This window comes from Pan troglodytes, chromosome 5 (genome assembly GCF_028858775.2).
Source record: "Pan troglodytes isolate AG18354 chromosome 5, NHGRI_mPanTro3-v2.0_pri, whole genome shotgun sequence".
NCBI lineage: Eukaryota > Metazoa > Chordata > Mammalia > Primates > Hominidae > Pan > Pan troglodytes.
The window spans coordinates 8,347,949-8,367,773 of NC_072403.2; the positions used below are offsets into that span (position 1 = coordinate 8,347,949).

The 19,825-nt window shown below is 42.9% G+C and overlaps 1 protein-coding gene across 29 annotated transcripts in view; it reads left to right on the forward strand.

Annotated features, from left to right (window-relative positions):
- The window catches only part of LOC134810163 (serine/threonine-protein kinase Nek4-like), a 232,505-nt gene that overhangs the window by 153,376 nt on the left and 59,304 nt on the right, over positions 1–19,825 (forward strand). For 11 of the 29 annotated variants that reach the window (XR_010157500.1, XR_010157494.1, XR_010157502.1 and 8 more), the window contains 3 exons: positions 48–453; positions 1,404–1,605; positions 1,710–1,864. Coding sequence is in view for 10 of the 29 variants with exons in the window: in XM_063812052.1 (XP_063668122.1) it covers positions 1,404–1,605 (202 nt within the window). In the remaining 19 variants the exon portion in view is untranslated. Of the gene's footprint in view, positions 1–47; positions 454–1,403; positions 1,606–1,709; positions 1,865–15,595; positions 16,408–19,825 lie in introns of those variants that run through there. The other 18 variants (XR_010157484.1, XM_063812052.1, XM_063812049.1 and 15 more) reach the window with 3 other exon arrangements.

Consider the following 19,825-nt stretch of genomic DNA (forward strand, 5'->3'; position numbering starts at 1 on the left):
CAAGGCTTCACTTTGCCCTCCAACCCTTTTTTTCTCTTGTTTACCAGATGGAACGAAGTCTGTTTGTGGAAACACCCTTCCCCTCTGTTTACTTGGACCTGATTTTGAAAGTAGCAAGTCACTTTATTTGGGCTGGAGGAAAAAGCACTAAACCAGATGTTGAGGTGACCGGGATTCCTGGAAGACATTCTTCTCTCCAACGAGACACATGATGCATGAAGTAGGAGCCCCTGGCAAGGAGCCCAGGCCGCCATGGCCTCGCTTGCTTCTGCTTCCCGGCATGGCCCCGAGGCTAGCTGCCTCTGTACCGCCTGAGCATCGTCCCCTGGCGTGTCACCAGACTACCCACTACCTGTGCTTGCACCTGCAGATGGGCAGTTCAGTCGTTGCAGGCTGAAGCTCCCTGTCACAGGAGTCCATCAGCACTGGAGTTTACCAAATGGCCCAGTCCAGGTCTGTGTCATATTGTTTTGCAAAAGCAAGAAAACTCATTCAGGGCTTGTTACTTTTATCCCTGACTTCCTAAGTGAGCAGTGTAGCCAGAGAACTACATCCCCTGACATCCTTTAAGAGCCATGACCACTCCTGCCCTTGCTTTGTGACAGGCACTCCTGGATGCTGAAGTGCTGTTGCTGTGCACCACTGTGCATCCTGTGCGAGGATGAGCACTCCAGTCCTTACTCCCTCTTCCCGTGGCTGGCTCATTAGCCAGAGCAAACTGTGGCCCTGAAGGAGCAGAAGGAGCATTTGACTCTTCCCAGCTGTCAGTCTTTGGAAAATTAAGCAAAGTGGAATGAAAGGCATTTATTCATTTAACTGGCAGTTATTTATTGAGCATCTATTATGTGGCAGGCACCGTGGTGACACTGAAAAGAGAAGGGTGAACAAGGACAGTCCTGAGCTCAAGCAGGCTGCTGGCAGGTGGTAGTGGGGGCAGACAAGGAAAGGGGCACCCATGCCATGGCCTGCAATGCACCACCTCCAGGACAAGGCTTGGGACCCATCCCTGGGTCTTGGGGGACATTCTAAAAGGAAGCGGTGGCTCAGCATAGACCTGAAGGACAAGAAGGCACCAGTCATGTGTGGAGTGGGTTGGTGGAGATGCGCAAAGTGCAAGGAGGTCTGGAGGTGAGACCTCCAGGCAGAATGGAGGGAGGTGTGTCCCATAGCATGTGGACTCTAAGGGGCTGGGAGATCTTAGGGGTACCTGGAGGCTGACTGAAGGCTGGCCAGGGAGCCTGCCTGGTAAGGGCCTCCAAGGTCAGGTTTGGGTGTAAGAGTAGCCATTTCTAGCACTGGTTGAGGTGCACTTCCCTGTCAGTGCCCCAAAATCCTTCAGCAGTGTCTGATACGATGTTCTAGACGGGCATTGTTTTCAGTGCAGGCCCTGTCTCATTCTTCAGGAAGCATGCTCATGGCAATACCCGGAGTCTCCACTGCAAGACCAGAGTGATGGAGGCAGCAGAGCTCCTCAGCAGGCCAGGAGTCTCCAGAGGCACTGCCGAATGTCTAAGAAGCAACCTCATTGTATTCCCAAGAGCTGGGAATCCAGGTCTCGCAGATACGATGATACAATCTATAGCCAGGACATCTCTTCATGTGTAGGTAAGTAGGGCATGGGGTAAGTTCATCTGGTGTTTCTAGGCTTTCTTGATTTTCTATATGCCACTGACGCCTTTCACCTTCATCCAATTTTCAATGAATACTAGGATAAGCAACTATCCCAGTCTTCCCAGGATTGAGGGACTTCTCCAGATGCTGCACTTCCGGTGCTAAAAATTAGAAACTGAAATGAATTAGTCACCCAAGGAATGCTGACCCTGTGCTATATGATCACATTTACTCTTTAAAGCAATGCTTTGAGGTAGGTAATATTATTTCCATTTTAAATAATTTATAAATAAGAGATAAAGTGTGATTCCCAAGGCCATTATCCAGTAAGTGATAGAGACTGGGTTTAGGTTATATTGTCTGATTTAAAGCCAGTATATTTGTTATCTGCATAATAAATTACTCCAAATCTTGGGCTTAAACCAACAATACGAGTTTATTAATTCATAGTTTCTGTGGATCAGAAGTTGAGGAGCAGTTTAGCTGGATGGTTCTGGCTCAGGATCTCTCATGATAGGATCTCTCATCGTAGTATTGGGGGCTGTGGTCATCTGAAGGCCTGACTGGGGCTGGAGGACCTGACTTCAGGATGGTGCACTCACATGGCTGCTGGCAGGGAACTACACAAGAGACAGGCTACCGTAGTGACTGTGTATCTGATGCTTCCACAGCTACCCCTTAGGACTCTAAGTCCTAGAATTGGGACTAGAAGTGGGGATTAAAGGGATTCCATAGGATGAGATTGACTAAAAATATATATACATGAACAGGCATACACAGGAATATTCATTATATGTGTAAATACCATCATTTGTATTCAGGCACACCTTGTTTTATTGTGGCTTTATTGCACTTCACAGATATTGTATTTTTTTTAGAAATTGAAGGTTTGTGACAACCCTGTGTTGAGCAAGTCTATCAGTACTGTTTTTCCAACAGCATGTGCTCACTTTGTGTCTCTGTGTCACATTTTGGTAATTCTTACAATATTTTGAATGTTTTTATGACTATTATCTCTGTTGTGGTAATCTGTGATCTTTGATATTACTATTGTAATTGTTTTGGGGCTTCATGACCCATGCCCATATAAGATGGCAAATTTAATTGATAAATGTCGTGTGTGTTCTGACTGCTCCACCGACCAGCGTCTCCTTCATTTCTCTCCCTCTCTTCAAGCCTCCCTATTCCCCAAGACACAATAATATTGAAATTAGGCCAATCATTAAGCCTACAATGGTTTCTAAGTGTTCCAGTGAAAGGAAAAGTTGCATGTCTCTAATTTTAAATTAAAAGCTAGAAATTATTAAGAGTGTGAGGAAGGCATGTTGAAAGCCCAGACAGGTTGAAAGCTAGCTAGGCCTCTTGTGTCAAACAAGCCAAGTTGTGAATGCAAGGAAAAAGTTCTTGAAAAGTTAAAAGTCCTACTCTAGTGAACACATGAATGATAAGAAAACAAAACAGCCTTAGTGCTGATAGGGAGAAAGTTTGAGTGGTCTGAATAGAAGATCAAACCAGCCACCACATTCCCATAAGCCAAAGCCTAATCCAGAGCAAGGCCCCAACTCTCTTCAATTCTATTGAGTAAGACTGTTCTTGTGTTGCTATAAAGAAATACCTGAGGCTGGGTGATTTGTAAAGAAAAGAGGTCTAATTGGCTCCTGGTTCTGCAGGCTGTATAAGAAGTATGGTGCTGACACTTGCTTCTGGTGAGGGCCTGAGGGAGCTTTTGATTATGGCAGAAGGTAAAGGGGAAGCAGGCACATCACACAGTGAGAATGGGAGCAAGAGAGGGAGTGGGGGCTGCCACACACTTTTAAACAACCAGATCTCACCAGAACTCACTCACCCTCATGAGGACAGCACCAAGACATGAGGGATTCACCCGCCATGACCCAATCACCGCCCACCAGGCCCCACCTCCAACATTGGGAATCATATGTTAACATGATATTTTAAGGGGACAAACATCCAAACTATATCATCTGTGAAGGCTGACAGAGCTGAGGAAGCTGCAAAAGAAAAGTCTGAAGCTATCAGAGATTGGATCATGAGGTTTAAGGAAAGCCATCTTCATAACATAAAAGTGCAAGGTGAAGCAGCAAGTGCTGATGGAGAAGCTCCAGCAAATTGTCCAGAAGACATAGCTCAGATCACTGATGAAGGTGGTTACACTAAACAATAGATTTCTAAGGTGGATAAATCAGCCTTGCATTGGAAAAAGATGTCATCTAGGACTTTCATAGCTAGAGAAGAGAAGTCAATGCCTGGCTTCCAAGCTTCAAGGGGCAGGCTGACTCTTTTGTTAGGGGCTAATGCAGCTGGTGACTTTAAGTTGAAGTCAGTGCTCCTTTACCATTCCTAAAATGCTAGAGTCCCTATGAATGATGCTCAGTCTACTCTGCCTGTGCTCTATCGGTGAAACATCAAAGTCTGGGTGACAGCACATCTGTTTACAGCATGGTTTACTGAATATTTTAAGCCCTCTGTTGAGACCTACTGCCCAGATTTAAAAAAAAAAAGATTCCTTTCAAAATATTACTATTCACTAACAATGCACCTAGTCACCCAAGAGCTCTGATGAAGATGGAGACGAATGTTATGTTCATGCCTGCTAATACAACGATCTATTCTGCAACCGGTGGATCAAGGACTAATTTCGACTTTCAGTCTTATTATTTCAGATATACACTTTCTAAGGCTATAGTTGCCCTAGACAGTGATTCCTCTGACGGATCTGGGAAAAGTTAATTGAAAACCTCTGGAAGGGATTTATCATTTTAGATGCCATTAAGAACATTTGTGATTCCTGGAAGGATGTTCAGAAGTTTGGAGGAAGTTGATTCCAACCCTCTTGGATGACTTAGAGGGGTTCAAGGCTTCAGTGGAGAAAATCACTGTAAATGTGATAAAAATAGCAAGAGCACTAGAATTACAAGTGAAGGCTGAAGATGTGACTGAACTGCTGCCATCTCATGATAAAGCTTAGATGGATGAGGGGCTGATTCTGTGGATGAGCAAAGAAAGCAGTTCCTTGAGGTGGAACCTACTTCTGCTGAAGATGCTGTGAACATTGTTGAAATGACAGCAAAGGATTTAGAGTATTACTTGAACTTGCTTGATAAAGTAGTAGCAGGCTTTGAGAAGACTGATTCCAGTTTTGAAAGTTCTGGGTAAATGCTATCAAACAGCATTGGAGGCTACAGAGAAATCTTTTGTGAAAGGAAAAGTCACAGATGCCTCAAACTTCATTGTCCTAAAGAAATAGCACAGCCACCCCAACCTTCAGCAACCACCACTCTGATCAGTTAGCAGCCATTAACAGTGAGGCAAGACCTGCAAGCAAAAGGGTGATGACTTGCTGATTGTTAGCATTTTTAAAGCAATAAGTACTTTTTAATTAAGGTATGTACATTGCTCCTTTAGACAAAATGCTATTGCATACTTAATAGACTACTGTATAGTGTGAACATAATTTTATATGCACTAGGAAACCAAAAGTTTGTGTGATTCCCTTTTTTTTTTTTTTGCAGTAGTCTGAAACTGAACTCACAATATCTCCAAGGTATGCCTGTACTCAAATAAGTGTGCTTTTAAAATAATCACCATTGGCTGGGTGTGGTGGCTCATGCCCATAATCCTTAGCACTTTGGGAGGCTGAGGCGGGTGGATCACCTGAGGTCAGGAGTTCGAGACCAGCCTGGCCAACATAGGGAAACCCTGTCTCTACTAAAAATACAAAAAAGTAGCCGGGCGTGGTGGCAGGTGCCTGTAATCCCAGCTACTCTGGAAACTGAGGCAGGAGAATTGCTTGAACCTGGGAGGCGGAGGTTGCAGTGAGCCAAGATGGTGCCATTGCACTGCAGCCTGGGTGACAGAGCAAGACTCTGTCTCAAAAAAAAAAAAAAAATCACTATCTTGGTAGTCTACATACTTGCTCTAAGGAGGTTTCCATCACACCAAATATTTTTGTTTGGATATTAATTATGGATAATAGTTTATTCCTGATTTTCCAAACTTTATAATATCAACGAATATATCATTTTATAATCACAAAAACGTTTTGTTCCAAGTTTTATAATATAAACATATGTATTAATTTTATAACCAGATGAAAGTTCTTTTAAAAAACATTTTTATAATATATATTAACATATATATGATGGATACTGCTTGGATTTCCACTTATGTCTTTATAAATAAGCAGCCTGTTCAGATGTTTCAGAAGGTAAAATATATACTATTACTAACAGATACAATCACATATAGAATTGTATATTCCATTATATGTGCAAGTATGTACACCATTTCCTGGAATTCAAATTGGTGGGAGGGTAGGGAAGGGAGGGAGGTTAGGAAACCAGAGATGCCAACAATAAGACATTGGAGAGAAGATAAATGGGAAAGACTTTGAGTGAATGTTACCCAGTCCCAGCACAGCGTTGCTGGGTGGTCCATGTTAATTTGAAGGAGCTGGAATTGTACAGTCACAACTACTCTTTCTGAACCTTAGTTACTTCATTTGTAAAGCAGGGGAAGATAGTGACACTTGTGCTTTCAACTCCATCGAGCTGTCATAAAAAAGAAATGAGAAACTGCATGTGAAAATACTTGGAAAAGTGTAAAGTCCTAACCCGGAGGAAGGTGCTCCCACCACCATCATTAGAGCTGTTATCTCTGGAAGCGTACCAAGACCTCCTAGGGGCAGGGCTGCTGCTCCCAGAACCATGCACTACTACTGCTTTGCAGCCCTGGAAGCCCTTCTTTGAACAGTAATAGCTACACGTCTTGCTCCAGTTGTCAGACACCTTAGCCACGGTATTTTCTTAAGCTCTGCTTCCATGTGCGGCCTGGAAGTGCATGGTTCTGTGGGTGGAAACGAGGCTGTTGGCAGGGCTCTTTGCTTGTGTCTTCTTGCTTATGCCTGGATGTGAGGTCAGGTGGGGTAGGTGTGCACAAGGCCTGCCACCTGGTGTTGGTGTGTACACAGGGCTGGCATCAGGCCACAGAGCTCCTAAGGAAGCAAGTGCAAATGGTCCCAAAGGCAGTAAATGGAACATGCGAGTAAACCTTAACACTTTTTTTCACATTCCTTGCCACGTCAGCGAGGCCAAAAATGGGAAAATTGCATTTCTTCGACAAATATTTCTTTTTTATTCATTTTCTTATAAAATTATCCCCAACCTGTCTGAAGAGTCTGCCAGCCATTCATGTATCTATACGAGGCAGTTTTATGGGGATGGCATAAGCAAATTCCCCACTAAGACTTTCAGCTCTCTGTGAAAGATGAGTTGCTGCTTAATGAAGCACAGCTGAGAACCTCCAGCTGCCTTCCAATGACTCCCCAGTTTTATATCTCGACACCAGACTTCTCCTCTGCAGTCCAAAGAGTGGTGTGCTGGTCAATGTTTAACAACCAATTCTCCAAAGGGGAAGAAATAATACACCATGAATTGTCGCATTTGCCAATTTCCAGGTGCATATATTCTCACTGTGGCTGACATCAAGCTACTGACATGATATGACTGAACACAGAATTGGAAGAGATGCAAACTAGTGTGAGTGGGTCTAATGCACCATCGGATCTTTTATCTGTCCACCTGGAGGCAAAATAAGCACCTCAAAATCAGTATGTGCAAAGCTGAACTAATCTCTCTCTGCCCCACATTCAAATTTGTCCTCTTCTGGGGTTTTCTATCCGAGTGAATGGCACCACAATGAAACTGGTTTTGCAAGCTAGGCCCCAGACATCAGTTGTAGTCCTCACCACCATACCCAAACCATCACTAAGGTCTGTTGATTTTACTTCCTAACTATCCACAATCTGCCCACTTCCCCCTAGACTATGCTCTCATTCTTCATCACCTGGATTATTGCAAAAGGCTCCTGGGTGATTTCCCTGTGTCCATTATTACACACACATGCACCCAACCCGTTTTCCTTATTAGCCAGAGTGATCTTTGAAAAATGCAAATATGATAACGCCACTACCTTGCTCGTTAAGCCCTTGAATAGCTTCCCATAGGTCTTAGGATGATAGTCAAAATCCTCAGAATAACCTGAAAAACGTGAATAATGCCTCTGCCACTTTAACCTAATCCTGGGCTGTTCTGTACACACACCCCTTGCTCCTCTGTCCTGCAACACTGGCTGTCTTTCTGTTCTTTAGACATGCCAAGCCCTCTACCATTCAGGCTTTTCCACAAATTTTTCTCTTTGTTCGAGATGGAGTCTCACTCTGCTGCCCAGGCCGGGGTGCAGTGGCGTGATCTCGGCTCACTGCAACCTCTGCTTCCTGGGTTCAAGCGATTCTCCTGCCTCAGCCTCCCGAGTAGCTGGGATTACAGGTGCCCACGATCATGCCTGGCTAATTTTTGTATTTTTAGTAAAAACGGGGTTGCAGTATGTTGGCCAGGCTAGTCTTGAACGCCTGACCTCGGGTGATCCACCCACCTTGGCCTCCCAAACTGCTGGGATTACAGGCTTGAGACCCCACGCCCAACCGTCCACAAATTTTTCTATGCTGGAAAAGCTTGATCTAATGAACTCCTTCTTATTCTTCAATCTCAGCTAAAATTTTCTTAGAAAGGCCATCCCAATGGAAGCGATCACTCTATTCTTATCTTCCATAACAACCTGTTCTTGGCTTCCACTGCCAACAGCAGTGTATGGAAGTCCCAGTTGCTTCACGTCCCAACCAACATTTGGTTTATCAAACTTCAGAGTTTCTGACATCCTAATGTAATGGTGTCTTATTATGATTTTCGTTTGCATCTCTTGGATTACTAATAAATTTGAGCATCTAAAAATAAGTTTATCGGCCATTTGAATTTCCTTTTGCATGAAATGCCTGTTTGAGTTGGTTGCCATTTTTCTGTTGAGTTGTCATATTCTTATTCATTATTAGAAAGATCCCTTGTATTAGTCCGTTTTCACGCTGCTGATAAAGAAACACCTGAGACTGGCCAGTTTACAAGGGAAAGAGGTTTAATGGAGAACTCACAGTTCCACATGCCTGGGGGAGCCTCACAATCTTGGCAGAAGGTGAATGGCACAGCTCACATGGTGGCAGACAAGAGAAGAGGGCTTGTGCAGGAAAGCTCCCCTTTATGATAACCATCAGATCTCATGAGACTTACTCACTATCACAAGAACAGCACGGGAAAGACCTGCCCCCCATGATTCAATTACCTTTCACTGAGTCCCTCCCACACATGTGGGAATTCAAGACGAGATTTGGGTGGGACACAGCCAAACCATATCATCCCTGTACATATCATTGATATTAGACTTCGTGGGTTATATGTATTACAAGTATCTTCTTTCACTCTTTGCCTTGTTTTCTTATTTTCTCCAGTATGTTTTTTGGTGAAAGTATGTTTTTAATTTTAGGATTGCCAAATACCTTACAAGCAGAAATTACAAGAATTTCTGCTTATAAGAGTCCGTGGGGGGAAGCTCTCTCAGGTTTTGTTTGTCTGAAAAGGTTATTATTTATTCTTCGTTCTTGAAAAAATAATTTGACTCGGTATGGAGTTCCAGGATGACAGTAACTGAAAAAATTTTGCAAACTGAAAAAAAATATTCTACTCTCTTTTGGCTTTGATTATTGTTGATAAGAAATCAACCTTTAATGTAACTCCTTCCCTTTGAAGGTTGTTGTCTTTTCTCTCTGGCTTGCATTGAAAACCTGCTTGTCTTTGATGTTCTTTGGTTGTTGTTGTTGTTTTTAATAATGCATCTACCTTTGGATTTATTTTATTTAACCCACAGGGAATTTATTGGGCTTCCTGGCTCTGACAGTTTGAGTCTTTCAACAAATCTGGAAATCTCTCAGTCATTATTGTATTGAATATCACCTCTTCTTCATTCTCTCTCATGTCTTCTACTGAACTCTAAACATATATTACATCTTCTTATTCTCTCTTCCATCTCTTTGTTTCTCTGGGCTGCATTTTGAATGATTTCTTCATGCCTATTTTCTAGTTTAGTAATTGTTTCTTTGATTGTGCTTAATCTGCTGTTTAACACGTCTAATAAACTTTTAAATCTGAATATTATAATTTTCATTCTAGAAGTTCTACTTTACAAATTTGGTTCTCCTTACAAATGTGCTCGTTTATTTTCAAAACTCTAAAGGAATGAAATATTTATTAAAACCTTAAAATACTTGGCCAGGCACAGTGGCTCACATCTGTAATCCCAGAACTTTGGAAGGCCAAGGCAGGAGGACAGCTTGAGGTCAGGAGTTTGAGATAAGCCTGGGTAATGTAGTGAGACCCCCATCTCTACTATATATATATATATATGCCAGGCATGGCGGGTGTGCACCTGTAGTCCTAGTCTCGGGAGACTAAGGTGGGAGGATTGCTAGAGCCTGGGAGCTTGAGACTGCAGTGAGCTGGAATTGTGCCATTGCATTCCAGCCTGAGTGACAGCGATACCCTGTCTTCAAAAATAAATAAAATACTTATTTTATATTCTATTTGATAGGTTCCATATCGAAAATCTTGGTCTCTCTGACATCTAATCTAACTATCTATCTATCTATCTATCTATCTATCTGACACAGAGATGTGCCACCTATATTCCACATCAAGGAAAGAGTTGATGCCCAGATGTCTATGCCCAGCTGTGGGGAGAAATGAGCTCAGCAGGCAGCCTCCATCTGCAGGGAGCTGCCTTGCCTACGGCCATGCCCTATTCAAAATAGCCTGCATCTGAGGACAGAGTGAGGGTATCAAGACCTGGCCATTTTGTGAGGGTATCAAGACCTGGCACCTCTCATGGATGATATTTTCACACACTGGGTTGAACAAGGGTTTGTTAGAGCTACATTACAGTTCAACTTCTCCTTCTCCTCCCTTTCACAGTTGCTGACCCTAATAAGCACTGTATTCCAAGGTCTGACCCTGTGGCTGCTTCCAAAGCACCCAATCTGCAACATGTGTGGGTGTGTCTGCATGTTCTGCTGCTACTTGCTCATGTTCCTGGCTCTTGTTCCTTGTTTCCTTCTGTATTTCTGTTTCTTGAGACTTTATCTGTTGAAATTCTTTGAGATTGAGTTGAGGTTGGGTTCCTTTTGAGAGTACAGATGGTCCCTGACTTATGATGGTTTGACTTAACAATTTTTTGACTTTACTGTGGTGCAAAAGTGATATGCATTCACGGAAAACTGCATGATCCTCTTTTGAGATGCTAGGCAGTCAGCCAGGAGATCATGATCGTAAGGGCAAACAACTGATAAGTGACAGTGAGCTGTGTTGTCTGTTGCCCAGCTGCAGGCTAATGTAAATTCTGAGCACAACGAAGGTGACTAGGCCAAACTCTGATGTTTGGTAGGCTAGTCATATTAAATGCATTTTAGACCTATGATATTTTCAACTTACAATGAGTTTATCAGGAGGTAACCTCATGGTAAGTCGAGGAGCACCTGTATATGAGATTTCTTCTAGAAGTCACCTGGGGCATGACCAGCTTGAGACCAATTTGTCTGTTTTTTTAAAACACAGACATAGTGTGTATTGGCTGAAAACCCATATGAGTGGGGATTGTAGTTAAGACTTCTCAAGATAGGCATGTTCTTTCTTTCCCCTTCTTTGCTAGTCTGTTTCCTACTTACCCTTATACTAAGGCTACAGACATTCTAGGCTTCACTTGGTGGGGCAGTCTCTCCACCTTGGGTGGGCTTAATTTCCTGTCTCTCATGCCCCTGTAGCTCTCAAATGGAAGCGAAAGGCCATCAGAGTTCAGTACTTAGTTCTGGGTGGAGGCTGCTTTGGATCTTCCTTACTTTCCATCGTTCCCAGGCTCAGTATCTTACTTTGAAACTGGAAACTCCTGCTTCCAAGTTTCAGAGTAAGATAGACGCCTCACTTTATTGCTGGCATGTTGATTCACTAAAATGTTATTTTCTTTTGTTTCATATTTATCCAGTTTCATTTATTTTCCTTTTCTGAAATTGGGGCTGGGTCATTTAGGGTTTCTAGTCCACCAGACTTGGAAATAAATGTCTGGAGTCACGTTTAAGTGGACTTTACCTAAAAGGGCCACCTGGAGAGCCAGAGACCCGACCGGGGAGAGAGTTTGTGTTGATTGGACCATCAGAAACAGAGTTAAAAGGGAGTTGTAAGTGGCTAAACATGGGAAGCAGGGAGCTTTTTGAGAGATCCACAGTTATGCAGAACGTCTCTTAAATGTACTCCAGGAAAAATAGTCAGTTTTGGGGGTCCCCAAGACCAAGAGAGCACTATTAGAAGGTGGAGGCACTGTCTGCCAAATCAGAGCTTCCCTGGCCTTGGCTTTCTCCCAGAAGGAGCCAGAGGAGGATTTGTGAGGAGGGGGCAGTACAGAAGCATGAAGCTTAGAAAGACAAGAGACCCCTACCCACTCCAAGGCCTCCAAGGCAAAGCCGAGAGTGGGGAGAAGCTTTAAGTAAAGTTCAGAATTTTGATTAAGACAGAGGAACAAGTACACCAATGGCAAAAAGAAGACCACTCTTGTATATTCTTACAACTATGGTTGTACCCAATCTCCCTTCCAGAGGAGGGCAGGAACAAATTCCACAGGACAGGTTGAAATGAGGGGTTGCATAGAATAAAGCCATTTCCTGGTAGAACCTTGTGAATCCTCTCTTTCAACATGGAAACTGCCTAGGATTCATACCAGAATACCAAGTAGTTGGAGGGATAAGAGTAGGTAAGGAAAAATGGGGTTTCAGTATGCTTTTTTGTTTGTTTGTTTTTGAGACAGGGTCTTGCTCTGTCTCCCAGGCTGGAGAGCAGTGGTGCGATCACAACTTACTGCAGCCTTGACCTCCCGGGCTCAAGCAATCCTCCCACCTCAGCCTCCCAGGTAGCTGGGATTACAGGCACACTCCATCAGGCCCGGCTAGTTTTGTATTTTTAGTAGAGATGGGGTTTCACCATGTTGGCCAGGCTGTTCTCAAAGTCCACCCACTTTGGCCTCCCAAAGTGCTGGGATTACAGGAGTGAGCCACCGTACTTGGCCATTTTTTGTTTGTTTGTAGAGATGGAGTTTTCACCGTGTTGCCCAGGCTGGTCTTGAACTCCTGGGCTCAAGCAGTCTGCCCATCTGGGCCTTCCAAAGTGTTGGGATTACAGGCGTGAGCTACTGTGCCCGGCTGCTCTTTATTTAAAGTAAGGGGGATTTGAGTACATTTCTCTGTGGTTGAGAATGAGCCTGTATAGAAGGAGACGGTGAAGGAAAAGGAGAGGGAGATAGTCATGAGAGGGAAAGTCCTTTGGATGCAGAAGGGTGGGCTCCAGAGTGGAGGTGAAGTAACCTTAGATGAGGGGGGAGGGCACCTGTTTCATTTTAATAGGGAGGGAGAAGAAAAGGTGAATGTACTTACAGGTTAAATCTCTATATTTTGTGGGAGAAATCTGAGGGATTACTGATCTGATGACTTCTTTTCTCTTTGAATTGGGGCAGGGTTATTTTCTTAGGGTAAAGGACCAGGTGATGGGGTGATGAGTTTAGGCAAATCAAGGCCACTTGAAAGAGCTTCTCTGGAGGATGGGGGGCCTTGTCACCCAACCAAGGCTGAAAATCAAGAATTCATAGTGGAACTCATTGGATACAAAGCAGATGGGGACAGCTGAGGGTCCCTGTGCAGAACAAACTCAACCTTTCTGGTGTCCAGAGTTTTTAGTCTTTAACATAGAATTTCTTTCTCCCCCTTCCCTCTCTTCCTCCACAATTTCCCAATTTCAGGACTCCTTGATGTAGGTTGTAATCTGATCAGTTAAAGTGTCATTTTTCTCAATTAAGTCCCTGTGCTGTGACTTGATTGAACAAATACCTCTGTCTTCAACCCTAGCACGTATGTATAATATCGCTCTTGGGATAGGTTCTTCCTGAGCATGACAAAACTGTGCCAGTATGTCTTTATTCCTGCAAGTATCGTCTTCAAAAATTAGTAATCTTAAAATTCAGGGAACTTCACCAGAAGCTTCCATCTGCTGACTGCTGGTGCAAGGAAATAAAGACTCAGATGCTTGATGGGGGTGCCACTGCAGCGGTCATCCAACTTCAGCAGTGTCGTAACCACGAGGGCTGTGGGCGGCCTTCTGGGCCCTACTCTTAGAGTTTCTTATTCAGTTGGTCTGGGTCAGGGTCAGAGACTTTGAATTTCTTCTAAGTTCCCAGGTGGTGCTGCCAGTCTGGGAACCATACTTAGAGAACCACTGTGCTGAAATTATAAGACAGGTGGTAGCAAAGCTTCATAATGGTCATAGTCGAGTGGTCCTCATCTTTAATCTGAATAATGCACTCAAAGTCAAGTTTAAAAGGAAATATATCCTAAAGAGATCCTCTTGCTGGGTTCCTCAATTTTGTTGAGCAATGTTCTGCTTACTGTTTCCAATGTTGCACTATTTAATCAGGTCTACATGTAAAGAGGAAGGTGGAAGAGATAGGCAGCTCTGGGCCCCTAAAGGCGTGAAGGATACCATCAGAATTGTGCTGTCCCAGCTTCCTACACACAAAGGCAGATGAAGAATAGCTATTGGGTTTTTGCTGGCATCTTTATGTCAATATTATGGATTTTTTTTTTTTTTGAGATGGAATCTCACTCTGTCTCCCAGGCTGGAGTGCAGTGGCACGATCTTGGCTCACTACAACCTCCGCATCCTGGGTTCAACCAATTCTCCTGCCTCAGCCTCCTGAGAAGCTGGGAATATAGGCTTGTGCTACCATACCCGGCTAATTTTTGTATTTTTAGTAGAGACGGGGTTTCACCATGTTGGCCAGGCTGGTCTCGAACTCCTGACCTCAAGTGAATTGCCCCCCTCGTCCTCCCAAAGTGCTGGGATTACAGGTGTGAACCACTGTGTCCCACCAATATTATGGATCTTAATGGCTGATGAGAAAGAAATGTTACAATGTTTCAGTGACCCAAATCAACCCAAGGCTTTAGACTTAAATACACCAGACCAGGTCTTACTTAGAATAAAAGCTGAAAAAGGAACTTGTACTGAACATTCCATAAAGATAAGACATGATAAATACTCACCATTTGGATATTGACAAGATGATTAAGGTCACAAAAGGTCAAAACCCACCATATTTTCCAAAGCCAATGATGGGGAGAACTTCTGAAGTGGTGGATCAAGTACAATTCTAATAAGGGACCAGGGTAAGTGACTTGGCAACAATTTCCTTGGGAAGCTGCCAAAATCTTATCTTCAGTCTCAAAACTCCTATCTGCTGTCATAGCTAGTCTAGAAAGGTAAGTCTTGATTTCTTAGCTAAATGAGTAAAGTTTGTATTCTAGAAAGAAAATAGAATACAAATAAAAATAATAATGGAGAAACAAACTTAAATTCACGGAATTAAGTCTTTAGTGAACCAGTTTGGGTATAAGTGTAGTGATCTGTTTTGTATTCATTATGATAATTTTGTTTCCTTTTTACATGTTTAAAGCATCACTAAGACTTATGCCATTTAAATGTTTGGAAGAATCTGATTAATTTTTTATATTATTTAATGCTTAAATGTTTAGAAGGGTCAAATTTGTTAAATGCATAGTTTTGTTTAATACTTAATAATTTAGCTTTTTATTTAATATTAAGTTATGAAAGCAGTGTATATTTATGGAAGTGTTAAATGTTTTAAAAATGATCAGCAGACAATAAAAAAGTACAAATAATGGTGAGCATGTTTCTCTCCAGACATGAAAGCCAGATAGGGAAGAATTTGCAGCCTCATACTGATTGGCCAGTTGAGGAGTCAACTCATCTCTCTTATAGAAAAAAGAAGATTACATTTATGGAATACAGAATATACTGTGCTCTCTACTTACCAAGAGATTTCTTTCTCTACTGACAACTTTCTGTTGACGTGGTTACTGTGCAGGTTCTGACAGTCGATTCTTTCCACCTAGTTCACTGCTGAAGCTATAATGATTTCCATTTTGCAAAAAGAGGATGATTACTTATTATCTGTGACCATTTCTCAATTCCAGAACAATTGAGCTGCATAGTCCCTGCAATCTTATAAAGGCATTTGGCCTGGAAGATGCTCTGCAGCCATGTGCCAAGAATAACGGCTATAGGGACAATGTTTCATTAACCCCAAAGCAGCAACCTGAACCTCTTACTGTACAATATCTGCTCCGTTCAGAATTAGCTCGACTTGAGTCACAGGATGAAGCTTACCAAAAGGAATTTCCATGTCCAAGGAAGGAACCAAGATCACTGAGAGGTTATAGTATGAAAAGTGAAGAGAAAAAACCTATTCTAAACATTTTATTAATTGTCAATAATTATTTTAAAATATTTAATATAGTCTCCTACCTGGTCCACTGGCATCAAGCTGCCAAATTTACACGGTCACTTTGGGAAGCCAGCTGGCAGGCAAACATGGAAAGTGCTGGCTCCTAGCGTAGTGAGAAGACCACAGATAGATGGTAATTTTCTTCTTTGTTTTATTTTCCTTTTTCTTCTCTCCCTCTTTTTCTTCCCTCTTGCCTTTCCCTCCCATTGCCCACTTTCTTTTTTTGGCTGCTGAAGATTTATTGCCTTTCAGTACTTATAGATGATGTTTTCATAAGTTCTAATGAGGTCCCAGCAGTTTTTAACAATAACAGGACATTACTGTTCCTAAGATATATTATGTGTTTTCCCTCATCTTTCTCCCTTGAATGAAATGCTTAGAAGTAGGCTAACCCCCAATTCCCTTCCCTTTACTATGATAAATGGCTCCATTACTTAATAGGGCTAAATACTCTGCTGTGACTTTTATACTGCTGATTTGAATAAAATCTTACGAAAAGCTTTTCTCGTGTGTTTTTCAGGTACTTTCTAGGAGAGTACCTGAGCACGTGCATGCAAACACCTGTGTATTATCAGCCTTGAGAATCCTCTTTTTTTTTTCTTTCTGAGACAGGGTCTGGCTCTGCTGCCCAGACTGAGCGTAGTTGTGCAATCATGGCTTGCTGCAGCCCTGAACTCCTGGGCTCAAGAGATCCTCCCACCTTAGCCTCCCAAGTAGCTGGGACTACAGGTGTGTGCCACCATGCTTGGCTACTTTTTATTTTTGGTAGAGATGGAGGTCTTACTTTGTTGCCCAGGCTGGTCTCGAATTCCTGGGCTCAAGTGATCCCCCTGTCTCAGCCTCCCTAAGTGCTGGGATTCCAGGTGCAAGCCACTGCACCCAGGAACCCTTTCTAATGCCATCCTTGCTAGTCGTGCATCTTGATGGCAAGTTTTGCAGCATTTCCTGATCCTCCTTGAGAGCTGTCCAGGGAGATTGCTCCCTATCTCTCCAGTTCCTGGATTCTGGGGCAATTCATGTTGTCACCCACGGCTCCAACCCCACGTGACAAGTCCACCTTTCACAGAAGTTGCATCCTTTTCTGAGTTGCCTGCAAAGGCCGGACATCCTCCAGTCACCTCAGTGTCACCCATGACCATGGAGGTATTTTTTTAAAAGGAAAAACCATTGCCATGAACAAGTCCCTTAGCACCACATGACTTAACTAGGGTGGTCCTGACACCTGTTCTTCTGTGGTGACAGGGTTGGCAGCCAACTCCAGAGGTATTTTTTTGTTGTTGTTGTTCTTAATGGTAAGACAGATTAAATGTAAGTAACAAGCAACAAAGAAGGGGACCAAGCTGCATCCCATGATGTAACACACAGGGATTTCAATACAATCAGGCTTTTTTCCTTGAGGAATTACAAGCTATAGGGAATGCCTTTTAGCCAGAAAGGGCTTCGAGCAGGAAAACTCAAAAACATTCTGTATTACTGTGTTCTATTTTGGTTCTGGGCTAGCTTTGGATGGGTGGCTTTCACTCTGCCCTGAAATTAACATGTTATAAACGGACGGGTTGGGTCTCAGATCCAGCAAAGAAGCCAGCTTGAAAAATCATTCTGGGAAATGCACTGAATCACTTGTTCCAGGAACAGAAAGCCACTGTGCCTTGAGAAACAGACCGTCGGCGAAGTCCCTGAGACAAGCACCCTCGGATTTGCTGTCCAGTCGTCACCATCCTCCCTTCATTCTAGGGCTTTCTGTCACTTCACTACTCATATTATTGAGGGCTTGACTTCTGCTAACAGGTTCTCTTAAAAGACTATCTGGAGACAGCTTTTTAAGAGCCTTCCCTTTCCGGATCCCTTTGGGATAGAAACCGCAGAGCTATTTAATAGTCTGTGATAACCCTTATTTTCCATCCTCTGTTTTCTGGGCAACTCTTCGCACCCACAAGGTAATGACTGCAAATGAATTCCAGGCAGGAGCAGAAATCCTCCTGCGCTGTGCGTCGTCTGCCCCGCGCAGGCCTGCATATGGGCTCTGCACACTGCTCGCTCTTTGTGCCACTTCAGAGTCCTGTCCCCTTGAGTCTCAATCAAGATACGGCTCATTCCACCCTTGGGCAGGAGGGCAATGCTGATGAGGCTGTTTATAGCTTCGGTTCCTGCGCACTCCATGTTATTTAGTTGTTGTTCCTCCGCTGTTTCCAAACAAGCAGTCTGTCCAAAAAAAAAAGGATCAAATGGAAAACTTTATAAATACTCCAAATGGTGGAAACAGGAAGTGGAATAAAAATGATGTAGCTATTCACAGAAAACATGCTGTCATTTTTTTTTCTCTGTAAATATATACCATTCATTTTCAGAAAGAGGCTGTGCCTAAAGAAGAATTAAAAAAAAAACAAAAAAACTACAAAGTGACTCGGCTGACTTTGGAGACTGTTCAGAGAAGCTGCCTCGGGCTGTGCGGGATGCTCTGGGGTGGGAGGGGCAGAACGGCATAGCCCGGAAACCTCTGAAAAATAGGTACGGGTTCTACTGCGGAAATGCAAAATGATGTCTTGTTGGGTACCCTGGTCTCAGTGTCTTGTGACTTCTTATTGGACAGCTGAAATGCTTCATCCATATCCATCATGTCAATGGTATTAATTCCAATTCCAACTGCAATTCCAATGATCTAATCCTTAAACCACATTCAATTTCTTCTCGGTAAGGTTGTTCATATAATAATAACGATGAACATTTATATAACGCTCACTATGTGCCAGGCGCTCTTGTAAGTGTTTTACAACTGCGGACTCATTTGCTGTTCACAACAATTCTAAGTAGTAGGATATTATCATTCCCATTTTATGGATGAGGAGACTGAAATATAAATGAACAACTAAGTTTTCTGAGGCGACATAAGTTGTAAATGGAGCTGAGCTTCAGCCTAGGTAGTTGGGTTTCAGGACCCATATCCTTACTAGTATCTCTTTATTGTGAATTAAGAAAAGACTAGAAAAGCAAACACAAAGCACACTGTGATTGTGAACAAATCAAACGTTTCTTTCTTTCTTTCTTCTTTCCTGTTTCTCTCTTTCTTTTCCTTCCTTCCTTCCTTTTTTCTCTTTCTTCCTTCCTTTCTCTCTTCCTTTCTCTCTCTTCCTTCCTTCTCTTCTTTCTTTCTTTTCTTTCCTTCTTTCTCTCTTTCTTTCCTTCCTTCCTTCTTCTTTCCTCTCTTTCTTCCTTCCTTTTTCTCTTCCTTTCTTTCTCTCTCCTCCTTCCTTTCTCTATTCCTTTCTTCCTCTCTTTCTTCCTTCCTTTCTCTATTCCTTCCTTCCTTTCTTCCTTCCTTTCTCTCTTCCTTTCTTTCCTTCTTTCTCTCTTTCTTTCCTTCCTTCCTTCTTTCCTCTCTTTCTTCCTTCCTTTCTCTCTCCTCCTTCCTTTCTCTATTCCTCTCTTTCTTTCTTCCTTCCTTTCTCTCTTCCTTCCTCTCTCCCTTCCTTTCTCTCTCCCTTCCTTTCTCTCTTCCTTCCTTCTCTCTCTCTCTTTCTTCCTTTCTTTCATTCGTTTTTGAGACAGGATCTAGCTCTGTTGTCCAGGCTGGAGTGAACATAGTTCACTGCAGCCTCCAACTCTTGGGCTCAAGCAATCTTCCTGCCTCAGCCTCCTTAGCAGTTAGGACTACAGGTGTGTGCCACCATGCCCAGCTAATTTTTAATTTTAATTTTTGATTATATATATGTGTGTATATATATATAGAGAGAGAGAGAGAGAGAGAGAGAGAGAGAGATGGTCTTGCTCTGTCACTCATGCTGGAGTGCAGTGGTGCAATCACAGCTCACTGCAACCTCAACTTCCCAGGTTCAAGTGCCTCAGCCTCCTGAGTAGCTGAGACTATAGGTGTGCACCACCACACCCAGCTAATTTTTATTTTTTGTAGAGACAGGTTCTC